General features: G+C 32.8%; 1 protein-coding gene across 1 annotated transcript in view; it reads right to left on the bottom strand.

Annotated features, from left to right (window-relative positions):
* The window catches only part of TMPRSS15 (transmembrane serine protease 15), a 127,709-nt gene that overhangs the window by 58,884 nt on the left and 56,040 nt on the right, over positions 1 to 12,785 (bottom strand). Inside the window, exons 13-14 of the mRNA XM_006145594.2 lie at positions 5,122 to 5,211; positions 2,039 to 2,164 (exon numbers count right to left, since the gene is read on the bottom strand). Coding sequence (XP_006145656.1) covers positions 2,039 to 2,164; positions 5,122 to 5,211 — 216 coding nt within the window. The remainder of the gene's footprint in view (positions 1 to 2,038; positions 2,165 to 5,121; positions 5,212 to 12,785) is intronic.

The raw sequence follows: 12,785 nt of genomic DNA, 5'->3' as shown, positions 1-12,785 counted from the left end.
ATAACACTTTCAAAGAAGAGTTAACCCCCATTCTGCTCAAGTTATTTCTAAAGATCCAAAAGGGTGAATCTCTCCCAAATTCATTCTATGAAGCCTCCATCACCCTTATCCTCAAAATAGATAAGGACAGGACAAGGAAGGAAAACTATATACTAATATCTCTGATGAATATAGACTCAAAGATTCTCAACAAGATACTAGCAAACTGTATCCAACAACTAATAAAAAAGATTATAGATCGTGATCAGGTAGGCTTTATTCCAGGAATGCAAGGTAATTTCTCAAGTCAATAAAAGCTATCTATGAAGAAAACATCAAGAATATCATCCTGAATGGAGAAAAGCTGAAAGCTTTCCCACTAAAAATGGGTACAAGACAAGGATGCCCACTTTCTCCACTCCTTTTCAACATAGTACTGGAAGTCCTCACCAATGCAATCAGAAAAGAGGAAAAAAATTAAAGGCATTCAAATAGGAAAAGAAGAGGTGAAACTCTCTCTATTCACAGATGACATGATTGTGTACATAGAAGACACAATGATTTCCATGAAGAAATTTCTGGAAAAGATAATCATAAAATACATCTGGAATAATAAAAGACCTTGCATTGCCAAAGCAATTCTACAAAAGAAGAGTGGAGTGGGCGACATTTCACTCCCTGACCCAAAAATATACTACGAAGCTGAAAAGAGATTTTATTTCAAAAGAACTTTCTGTCCACAAATTTAAAAAGTGTAATTCTAAGATGCTTCTGGAATTCTTATTTAGTTTTCAGTGATTTATGCAAATATTAAGATGCGAAAAGATAAATTATTTATTTTTAGATCATGAGAACACTCAAATTATTGTTAAAAAGACAATTAGACCTGAAAATACAAAAACTACTCAAAATGTGATTATAAATGTGTACACAAAAAACAGCATTCCAAATTTCTCAATTCTTGCTTGTCTCCTAGCCCCAGAAAGACTTGAATTGTTCACTTGTTTTATGTGTGACTCTCAACTTCATGGATTTTTTTTTATTGAAAAGTTTATATTGAATAATGAATTATATGACTGGGGAATTATCTCCAAAATCTTTCCTTTCATGTGCTGGAGAAAGTTCCCTAAGAAGTCTTTGTCCAGTGTTCTTGTGACTGTCTTGCTGTGTAGCTCTCAGGCCAGATTTGATATTAAATGACTAACAGGACTTAAGCACAATGAGATAAGACATTTTTTAGTTGTAAAGTATACTTTTGCATGCATCCCAGTTGATCTGTAGGCATCTTTACAATTTATTGTGTTACTTACCAAGAAATACCTCTTTCTTTAGGATTAGTAGTAAATAAGATATTGTTTGATGGATAGTTTTTTAGTATGTCAATATGTATTTTATGATCTAGGCACAAAAATTTCCTCTAGAATAGTATGTTGTCCCCCCCCCCCATGTTTATTTAAAAATTAATACTGATAGATAATAGAGCAAACCAACTTTGGTCAATTTTTTAATCATTCTCTGATGCGTATGTAGTAGCAATTAGCACTAAGGACACAATTAAATAATTACAAAATGTAAAATAAAAAAATAATTTTTGTATGACAAACACAATTTGGGGACATAGTTTGAAGTAAAATAAAACTTGATTTAATAGTTACATTTCAAAAAAATGTTTACATAATGTGTTTGGTAGCATTTAGTCCAAGGTATATTTCTTTTGTGTAGTCACTTCTACCAGTTGGTAGAAATTGATGACTCAAAAATATTAATCCTGGTTTTTTTTTTTTTTTTCAAATTTCTCAACAATGTTAGTAGATTGTTGGAAAAGTCATGATGCATTTTTACATAGAAAAATACAGAAAAATATGTCATGACTTTTCTGACGACCTAATATTTTGTCACTGTTGCAAACAAAACCCACATTCAAAGTTCTGTGTAAAATTCAACATATTACCCTACTGTCCTAACTTTATTTTCCTAATTGAAAGAGTAAGCATATTATTCTGTTTAAGAGTTTGTCTTGAGCTATCCAATGCTCACAATATTCCAATGACTGACTTACCTAAGAGTAAGGAATCATCTCCTCCACTGTCTCGGATTTCAACTACATCTTCAATATTTTCTAAGTTGAATTCTTGAAAATGAAGTTGTATATTTTTTCCCTTTTGTGCATTTAAATTCCAAACACCTTAAAAGTAAACACAATTTTAAACATATTTCTCTCATTTTTTCACAAAAGCTTCATTCTCTTGAGAATTTCAAATCACTTTTAAAAATATTTTTTCCATATCATAAAAACCAAAATTCCAAGCTATTTTTTTCTCTTTTTAGGTGAAGAAACAAATTCATTTAGCCAATAATTTTTATAGTAAAATTTTGTAAAATGTAACATAACTTACTGTAATTGAATTTATTTTATATACTATAAAATGAAATGTTTTAATCAAAGATTGCAAGTAGATTTTTACTACTACAATACCAGATTTTTAAATATCAAAAGATTATCAATACTTTAGCTCTATTTTTTATTTCTGCAATTATATTTAGAAGAAAATTAGGTGATTAAAATTAAGTTTTTAGAACAAGTAAATTATCACATATTTATCTCTTTATTTTTGCATTTACTCATATAAGTCGAATGCCAGCAGTTGTCTTTTCTTTTTCTTTCTTATTTCTTCCTTTCTCTCTTTATTGACTCTTCCTTTCTTTCTTTTTCTTTCTTTTTTTCTTTCTTCCTTCCTTTCTCTCTCTCTCTTTCTTTCTTTCTTTTTCCTTCCTTCTCTCTTCCTTCTCTTCTTTCTTTCTTTTGCTTTCTCTCTATCTTCCTTCCTTCCTTTCTTTGTTTCTTTTTTCTTTCTTTCTCTCTCTTTTAAATTTCCAGAGTGCACGTGTGCTTTCCAGAGAGAGAGAGAAAGGTAGAGATAGAAAGCACACCAAGGGGGAAGAGTTCACAACACATCCTTTTATCTCTATTTCTGTATCCCATCATGATCAATGACACACACACACACAAGACCAGCATATTTTTCAAGCCACAGGACAGTTCTCAAATCATGGTTGACTGTGCCAACTCTGGCTTTCTATGCACATGTTTTAACTGCTGCAATACTGAACTGACCCTGATAGTTCATTTTGGAAAACAAACAAATAAGCAAACAACAACAACCAAAAAATATATATAAAAAAATGACATAGAACCAAAGACAAAACAAATTAACCAATATCAATAATAAATACTTTTTGTTCTCATTCATTCCTGAAATGATTTAGCCTTCAGATTCTGTCTAGGCTAGTTTGTCATTCTGTGTATGTTCTCATACCTTCTTAAGGAACAGAATTTCAACTATACAGTCATGACTTCTAACTCTTTGTTTTCTGCACTTCTAATTGAGAAGTAGACAAATTTATCCAATTATTTCCTATATATGGATATTCACATCTCAATATGACATGTTTTACTGGAAACGTGGAATTATCTCTTTCACAGGATTACAGAACTATATGTCCATAAACTCGTTTCTCTTCTCAACCTTCCTATCTCTGTGAATTATCCACTTACAGTTGTCCCCACCAGAAACTTTGGCATCATTCTTGATCTCCTTTCTTCTACCACATCCAAACAATCATCAAGGCTTGTCAATACTATTTTGTATGCCAAAAATCTCATTTACTTCTCAGTGGCCATTGTCACTTTGAGTTTAAGCCACTGCCACTTCTCATCTCCTGATCAGTGGTGTTTATAGTGCTCCACTTTTACTACCTCTAGATACTACAGTCTGATGGATCCATCTAAAATTACAATCTTTATTTTGTCACTATTTCCTTATAAACGGTTTGCATGTGTTCAAAATAAAATATAAATGACATAACATCATGTAAGATTTTTTTTACAGTTCCTATTTCATTTTTTTATTATTTAATTTTTCTCAGATGCTGTTGAGAGTAATTGTTAAGACTAAAAAAAAATATGATCATGTACCTTTGAACTTAATTTTATTAAGTACCTCTTAACATCCCTCCATAGCATTCTGTCTTTACTTTTATTATGAAAGTATCTTGGACACTATAATTCTCATCAATTTATCTGAATCTTTATCTAGACTATGCCATGTTTGTTTCTTTTTGCTTATTATAGACCCTAACAAAGTGATCAATGAATATGTCTCAAGCAAATAAATAATTTAATAAAGATCTCTAAATGTTTCTTTCAATTTCATTGCTTTTAGGATTTTATAAGTCATTACTCTGAACAAAGGAACTCTTCAAAAGATGTAAAGATATCTTTAGTACATAATAGGGATGGTAATCTGTTTCTCCACATAAATAAGATTTCATTAATGGTTCTTTATTTTTTGGATCAGATATCATCCTATACTAGTGACATATTTGCATATGAAAGTGATGTTCACTTATCTCTGGATCATCTGAAGGAAGAAAAGTTTGCATTTCTAACATCACATTTTTCATTGTCATTGGGGCATTTCTTTCACTGGCAGAATTTACCATTTAGATTAGTGGTCCTAAGCAGCACTGTCACGCAAAGAACATATCTGTTTTTCACTTCAGATCTACTGAAGTAGACTCTCTAGGATGTGTAGAACAATCTACATCAATAACAATCTCTGTGTGGCTTTAGTGACTTTGTTGAGTTAGAATATTAACCTACACATAACCTTGTGCAGTTTCAAAATATTTTTCTCCCTAGACCTGGCATTTTTCAGTGATCCTCATTATTTCATCTTTTAATACTAGAATAATCACCTTATTTTATCTGTCTGCTTTATTGACTCTGTTTCAAGAGGAGATCAAACATTAATAAATACATATATTTGTTTTGGTTGGCATGAAAAAGAAATTAGTGGGACCAGCAGTTAGCATAATGGCTATGTCACTGGACTCCCATGTAGTTGACCATGGTTCGCGTCCCGGACCCGGTGGCTTAAACTCACACCGGGTGCGTGTGCGTGCGTGCCCAAAATCCTGAGAGGAGAATGGAGGAGAAGGGATTGTGGCATGGCCATTCCCCCTGGGGAATGATTTCTCGCTTTCTGTCTCTGTCTCTCTCTGTCTGGAGAGCTCACGCGCCCTACAGCAAAAACCTCTCAAGAAAAAAAAAAAGGAAAAAATAAAAAAGAAATTACTTACAAAATGCCTGATTAGGGTAGTTGTTTGGAAAGTTCATAGAACTGAATGTTGTATTTGGTTCCCATAGTTCAAAAGGTCCTCCACAGTCCGCTGAAAAGGAAAGCAATGAAAAATCATTAGTAACATTATTTCAGAATTAATACTATCTATCAGAAATATCCAATTACATATCTTAGAATACTACATTTTTGTTGATTTCTTTCTTTCATGAATAAGAATGCTAGAGACAAAGAGAAAGACAGCATCCCCAACAGGGTCTTGACTCCATGATCCATCCCAGCTTCATCCAGTCTTTGGATCATAGGGACATACATGCCTGGTGTACTCAGGGAGGTTTCTGGACAAGAGTCTGGAATCTTCCCACATGGGTTAGCCTCAGAGACTCATAGAAGGAGTTTTACTGCTATGTCATCATTGGGCCCCAGAATACTAGTTTAGACATAAATTTTTTGAGTTTGTTTTAAGAGAAAATTTTGCAAGTAAGAGAAAAATGCAAGTAAACAGGTCTTTGTAATGAAGAACTTCTCAAAATCTTTAATGTTCTTATGATCTTTGTGAATCTCCAAGAGAACACAATAGCATGAAATATTTCCCAACATCATTTGAGCAAAAGAACATTTCTTCCAAACATTTTTTATAAGTAGGCTTAATAAAATAAGGTGTTGAATCCATGCTGTAGAAACAGATACTGATCTATGATATAACAAATCACATATTCACCACTCTCTTAAAGCACTAGTTCTGCGGTTTCTCATTTTTCCTTTACTGACCATTTAAGTTTTTAATTCAGTAAGATTGGGAAGAAGTTTCACTCTTTTCCATCTTAAGGCATTTGAAAATTAGGAAAGAGACAAAATGAAATCTCACTTGCTTAGTAACTGTTTTGCACTAACCTAGGAGCCAACATTGTCCATGAGTCAGATTCGAACTGAGATTAATGCAAATTTGTTAGGAAATAGAATATATACTTTCCAGTTCAGAATATGATGCTTTAAATAGGTAGATGAACTTTATAAAATTCTTGATATATTTTATATTTATTTATTGTATTTAAAAATAAAATCTAAGAACAAATGTAACTTGGAATGAAGAATATAGAAACATTTTATCCTATTATTAAGGGAAGGTGATAATGGAATTATCATCAATAAGCTAGAAATCAGATTATGGAAGGGATAATTAAGTGTTGCTACATCTGGCCTTGTCGCAACTCTATGCTGTCTTCTCTGCTAACTCTTTTACATGTCAGCTGCCTTATTTGCGTAGATTACCTGAAATTCATATGCATCTTTCAAATTTGTCAATAACATGTTTTATGATACATGTAATGGGATATAGAGAGGAAGTTATTTTGGCCCAATAGTGATATCATTGCTAACCTATCCTGTTTAATAATGTGATAGACTGGGTATGGTCTAATCTTAAGGATTAGATCCTGCTATTGTGGGCCAGGCTTATCCAGACCCAGATGAATTTATCTAAATAATAAAATCTCTTACAAAACCATATTGTTTGCAAAGCATTTCCATATACATTGTCTTCTGTGGGGAGAAAACACGGTGTATAAAATAAGCTATGTTAAACTGCTGAGTTACAACTGCTGACTTTTTTCTCACACATAATAAATAAATAAATAGAGAATTGTAGGAGCTGTTGTAGCAATCAGAGATAATTTATGAAGAGTAACTACAGATTACCTGGATACTAATTTTCAAACATTCTTGTATAGGAGGTAATTATGATTATTACATCTATTTTAAATGAACAAGCTGAGTAATAGAGATATTTGGTTACTTCCTAATACTGAACACATCCACCAAGTATCAAAGTCAAGACTTCAATTTAGTTCATCTCAAACACATCTACAGTATGTTATTTTCTCCCACTGGATTGATTAAACTGAAATATTTCTGCCATCTGGTTGAAGCCACAGTCAAGGTTGAGACTGAGGTCAATATATGACATGTGAAAAAAGGAGAGAGACAGGGAATATAGATGAAAATATTGACAAGAAAAGTCAATGATGGATAGATCTAGAAGAAAACAGTATATATAGGATGCTGAAGAAGATATTTGACCCAAAGAAAGAACAGTGATAGAGACTAACAGCAGATTCTCTATGGAAAACTAATAGTCTCTTTAATTATGTGAGTAAGCGTCTTGCAAAGATTTCAGAAGAAACTCATATTACAACCCTGTAACTTCTATATACACATAACTAATTTAATAATTTAATCTTAATAATTCTCAACTGATAGAAATGCAACCTTTAAGCCTTAATGAGACCAGTACAGAAAGAAATTGTAATCTTAGGAACCAAAATAGCACTACGGATTGAAGATTGGGGGAAGCCAACCCTTCCTCCATTTAGCCATGGCCAGTGTTTTTCTGTTCTGCTTTGTTTTACCAATTTATATATTTTATCTTCAAGGGATAGAAAAGTCTCAAAATCTTATACTCCTCATATAGTAAATAGTCAACATTGAATACATTGAATGCATTGAATTTTCATACAGCTAACTACTTAACATTGTGTTATTGGTAAAGATGAATATGTAAGACCTTAATAAACATCCAACCAGGCCTCAGATGCTGTGGAGAGTAATTGTTAAGACTATCAAGGCAGGCACTTTGCTCAGTACTTCTCCACTGAACAAAAGCCTTGGAAAATTTATTCATTTGAAATACTTAAAAAGTACTTTGTGAAATGCATTTCAATTATAATTTCATATTGCTGAATAACTGATCAGTAAGATATTGCTGATCCTTTGCTTGAAGATATATCAGTTACTGTCTGCATATAAATGACTATGTGGAATTGGCCAATGTACTCAGTCATTCTAAATATGATGACACAATTGACTTTAATGTCGGTGTTGCTAGAGATGTAACGTGTGCTTCTTAATAGATAAGCCACAGATTCATGAAATGTAACTCTGAATAGCATAGTCATGCAGTGTCATTAAATAAAACATCTCCACCCAGGGAATGAAGGCAAAATAGCCTGTGTGGTACAGGGAATTCTATTCATTGATAGCGCTAAACTCTTTCATTTTTCTTTTTCTGGGAGCTATTCTTTCAGACATTTTTATTCTGATTAATTTCTTACCATGCCATTAGGGATTTTTACTACATACACTATGTAAATAACATGCGGCATTTTGCAAAGTAGTTGTCAGGGATAGATATTTTCCTTGAGGCGTGTCATTTTTAATCCATGCTTAAGCCCCTGATGTCCGTAAGATATATGTCAATGTGGAGACATTTACTGTGGGGTGGAAAGGAGGACAGCTTACCTCTCATTTGTAATAAGGTTTGAATTAAAAATACTTATGCAAAACAAGTAAAGAAGATATGGGAAAAATAGGCTTTTGACTGGAACTTTTTAAAAAGGATTATTTTATTTAACTTTATTTATTATCATGTTTTAAAAATATTTCCAGAGACAGCCACACATACACACACACATAGAGAGAGAGAAATAGAAAGAGAGAGAGAAACAGAGAGAGGGAAAGTGAGAAAGCAAGCCTCCAGGTCAAGGCTTAAATCACTGTAGGTCATGTGAGAGTCCAGTGCCCTAAACCACCATGCCACCTGCTGGCCCCTTGACTGGAACTTTTATCTGAGGGCTATAATACTGGAATGCCAGAAAAGTCATTACATATTTTTTACATAGAGAAACAGAAAAAAATATTTCATTACGTTTCTGACTACCCAATAAATGTTAACTTGAAAAACTAATGCCTCATGACGATGTTTGAATATTTCTAAAATGGCTAGTTCTCAGAATCAGCAAGTTTATTTTTTTGTTATAGCAATACATAAAAAAATCCTTTTGAAATATAAATAGCATCTTTAAAGTTTAAGTTATAATCTAAATAAAATCTCCCATGAAAATCTTGTGTTCAGTTTATCAAAGTTTGTATTTCCATTAACATGAATTTATTTGATATAAATATTTATACTAAATTTTGACAAAGCTTAAATTTTTATTTCCTGTGGTCAAAATTGTATGTGTTATTATTAGAAATCTAGCCAATTGTAGTTCAGGAAAATAGGTTATGGTATTAAAGGTGAAAGGACTAAATGAATAGGACAAATAAAAATGCATTGAAACAGGAATCTTTGAGTACAGTTAAAATGGAATTTGTTAAGGATTTGACTATTAAGTTAGACTAATAAAAAAAGCAAGTGGCATTGCTAAATATGGCCATCAATGACAAGAGAGGTAGATTGGTATTGATTGATTTCTGCATGAAGAACCAGTTGGATTATTTATCAATGAGTATAATACCATGTCTATGAAAACTTTCAAATTGATTTTTATATTTTGAAATGAAACAGACTTAAACAGGAATCAAATGCAGCAAAACCAGGAAATAAACAGTGAATATTAAAATATTTAAAACTCTATTTATTTATTTATTTATTTATTTATTAAATAGTTTTAATAGCTCAAGAAATGTCAGGAGCTGAAATGTGGATTTCTTTTTGTGTATACCAATTCTTTTTGGCAGGTATATTGTCATGAATCGTCACAATTATTTTGCAAACTGGCATATTATTTGCATAATAGGATGCTTACTTTTTAAAAGTGTTCTCAGTACAGTCCCCAAGCTTAGATTAATTTGTGCCAATGTCATAGGGCAACAATCATAGAACTGATGCAGTGTTAAGTTAATGAAGTCACAAAATAGAAAAATCCCTGCAGTTATGAAAACTGAACTTACATTTACCCAACCTGAGCACATGGATCCCTAGGAATGAGGGAAGAAACTGAGCTTTATCATTCAGCTACTTGTCTGGGATTACTTTCTTATTTAAATACTCTATAAAGAGTCAAAGAAAGGCTATTAGCCAGTCAGCCATGGTTTCCTTTTATTTCTGCTTAAACAAATCAGTGATCTGGAACCAGAAAAGCTCTGCTCAAATAAGAATTTCACTGAAGCAGTTGCAAATGACATTAGAATAAAATTGTTCAAAATGCATTTGATGGTAATTAACATTTTCTGCTGTGCTAAATATTGCCATGAAGTGAACCATTTGGAAACTGGAACAAATATACTCAGAAGATTCTAAAGTTTATATTTTTTAAAGTCAGATGGGTTATTCTACCATTATAATTTCCCTGTTGTTAAAATATGCAAGAATACCAAACTTCTTTGCCATTGCTGTTGTTTCGTTTTCTGACAAAAATAAATATGAGGACTATATGGGTCATTTGGGTAAACTTCTAATACCAGAAAACAATATTTAAATTTTTATCCATATGTATGATATTGTGTACAATAGTTATCTTGACTGTTCTATTTTTATTTTAGGTATTGATGAGATTTTTACTATATTTTAAATATTGCACCTATGGAAACTACGTTATTTCTGCTTAGAATATTTTCTTCTTGACCATTTATTAATGAATAGATTGACAGACAGAAACATAAAGAAAATATACTATTTTAGGGAACCAGCAGTTAGCGTAATGGCTATGTCGCTGGACTCCCACATAGTCGACAATGGGTCACATACCCGACCCGGTGGCTTAAAACTCACACTGGGCGCGTGTGCGTGCGTGCCCAAGATCCCAAGAGGAGAATGGAGGAGAAGGGATTGCAGCGTGATCATGCCCCCTGGAGGGTGATTTCTCGCTTTCTGTCTCTAATGTCTCTCTCTGTCTGGTGAGCGCACGCGCCCTATAGCGAAAATCTCTCCCCAAAAAAATAAATAAAAAGAAAGAAAATATACTATTTTAAATGATTACAATATCAAAATAGCAAAAGATTGCTAACATTTAGTATCTATAAGATCAAAGCACCAGTTATTTTAATAGTTCTGATTGTATTGATTTTGCACAAAAATACTCTAAATTACATAGTATATGGGGCGCCTATACAGAATGAAGTGATAGCTATTTTTAATAATATCATGAAGCCCAAGTTATTGCATTTTTGTTGGTATTTCCTCCACCCATCAATATTTCCAAGCTTTAATTCTGATGATATAATTTTGTTTGACAAAAATATTTGTGTCACAAAAAGAAGAATATAGCAAAAATAAATAGAGAGAAAAAGAGTGGCTCAATCCATATCTAATAATATTAATTGATCACCTTTATGTGACATTAGAAACTGGTCAGAGACTGGTGAAGCAAAGTTTACTTAGACCTAGAGTTTAATGTCATAAAATGCACTTTTTGCCATAATTCAATGGTTAATTCTTTCATATAACAATGCATGGAATGTCTATGCTTTTGTTTGAAATTTGTAAATGTCATTCTGCATTTTTTAGAACTATTTATTTATTTAATTTTATTTGTTATTATTATTTTTTAATTTGACCAGAGAGAAGCAGAGAGAAAAAAATAAAATGAGAAAGCAAGCTGCCAGGTCCAAGATTCAAACTGTGGGAATTTAGCACCTTACCTACCACGCCTCTACTAGCTGCAATAAATGTCATTGTACTTTTAATCTGCCTACTTTCTGAACGACTTCTCCAGCTCACATTCCCATTTATATAATTTATTCTCCTCCTATACCCCTTTTAGGAACAAACAATGATTAGCATATATTACTTTAAATTTTTATATATAATATATATATAGTAATACATAAAATGTACTTATAACATATTACTTTTTTCACATTGGGTTTTTCTATGTTGTGATCCTCTCAGCTCAGGCTCTTGAGTGTCTGGGACTACAGGCATACACTACCACATTAGGACTGTGGGGTCGGCCAGAAACCAAGCTTCTAATGTGACTTCAGCCTGCTGACTAGCAGCATCAACCAGTGAGTGTTAATATAGCTGGGCTTATATTATATAATTTTTTCATGTATCAATAGTTAATGCTACATCTGGCCATATGTATGTAGTGCTTTGCACATAGCAGATTTTTATAAAAATTGAAAGAATGTTTGAAATATTGACGAATTTATGTATAACCTACACAAACATCTAAACATGTTAATTCACATGATAGTAAGTTAAAGTAGCATTTGGTGGGATGCAAGTGCACATTCAATATCCTGGCGTGGGACCAGTAAGACAATATAGTTACTATCCTTTACTTAATGGAAGCTCATCTGTTGCATGTTCTCAAATACCAGTAATTTACTTTTAGGGCTTTTGAGTTGTTAAAATCACTAATATGAAAAGTCTGCTTTTTTTTCCCCCCAACTTGAAGATTGGAAGCAGGAAAATATATAGTTTTGAGAGTAAAACCGAATTTGGATGGGTTCAATAAATTGATTTGCTGATGATAAGAGTTTCAAGTCTGCTTCAAAGGAAATGAGAAATAGAAAAAAAAATATGTTGCATTTGTGGGCTCAGATTCATGACAGAACAAAACATCTGTGAGGTTTAACTCAAGCAAAGCTGTGGGCCTACGTCTGCTTCCAACCATCACAATCCAAAGATAAAAGAATATTTTTTCAGGAACCAGCAGTTAGCGTAATGTCTATGTTGCTTGACTCCCATGTAGTAGACTGCGGTTCGCATCCCGGACCCGGTGGCTTAAAACTCACGCCAGACGCATGTGCATGCATGCCCATGATCCCGAGAGGAGAATGGAGGAGGAGAAGGGATTGTGGCATGCCCATCCCCCCTAGGGGGTGATTTCTCGCTTTCTGTCTCTATGTCTCTCTCTGTCTGTCTGGCGAACGCATGCG

This window comes from Tupaia chinensis, unplaced genomic scaffold, assembly GCF_000334495.1.
Source record: "Tupaia chinensis unplaced genomic scaffold, TupChi_1.0 Scaffold000157_1, whole genome shotgun sequence".
Classification (NCBI taxonomy): Eukaryota; Metazoa; Chordata; class Mammalia; order Scandentia; family Tupaiidae; genus Tupaia; species Tupaia belangeri.
This window is presented reverse-complemented; position numbering and strand designations above follow the sequence as displayed.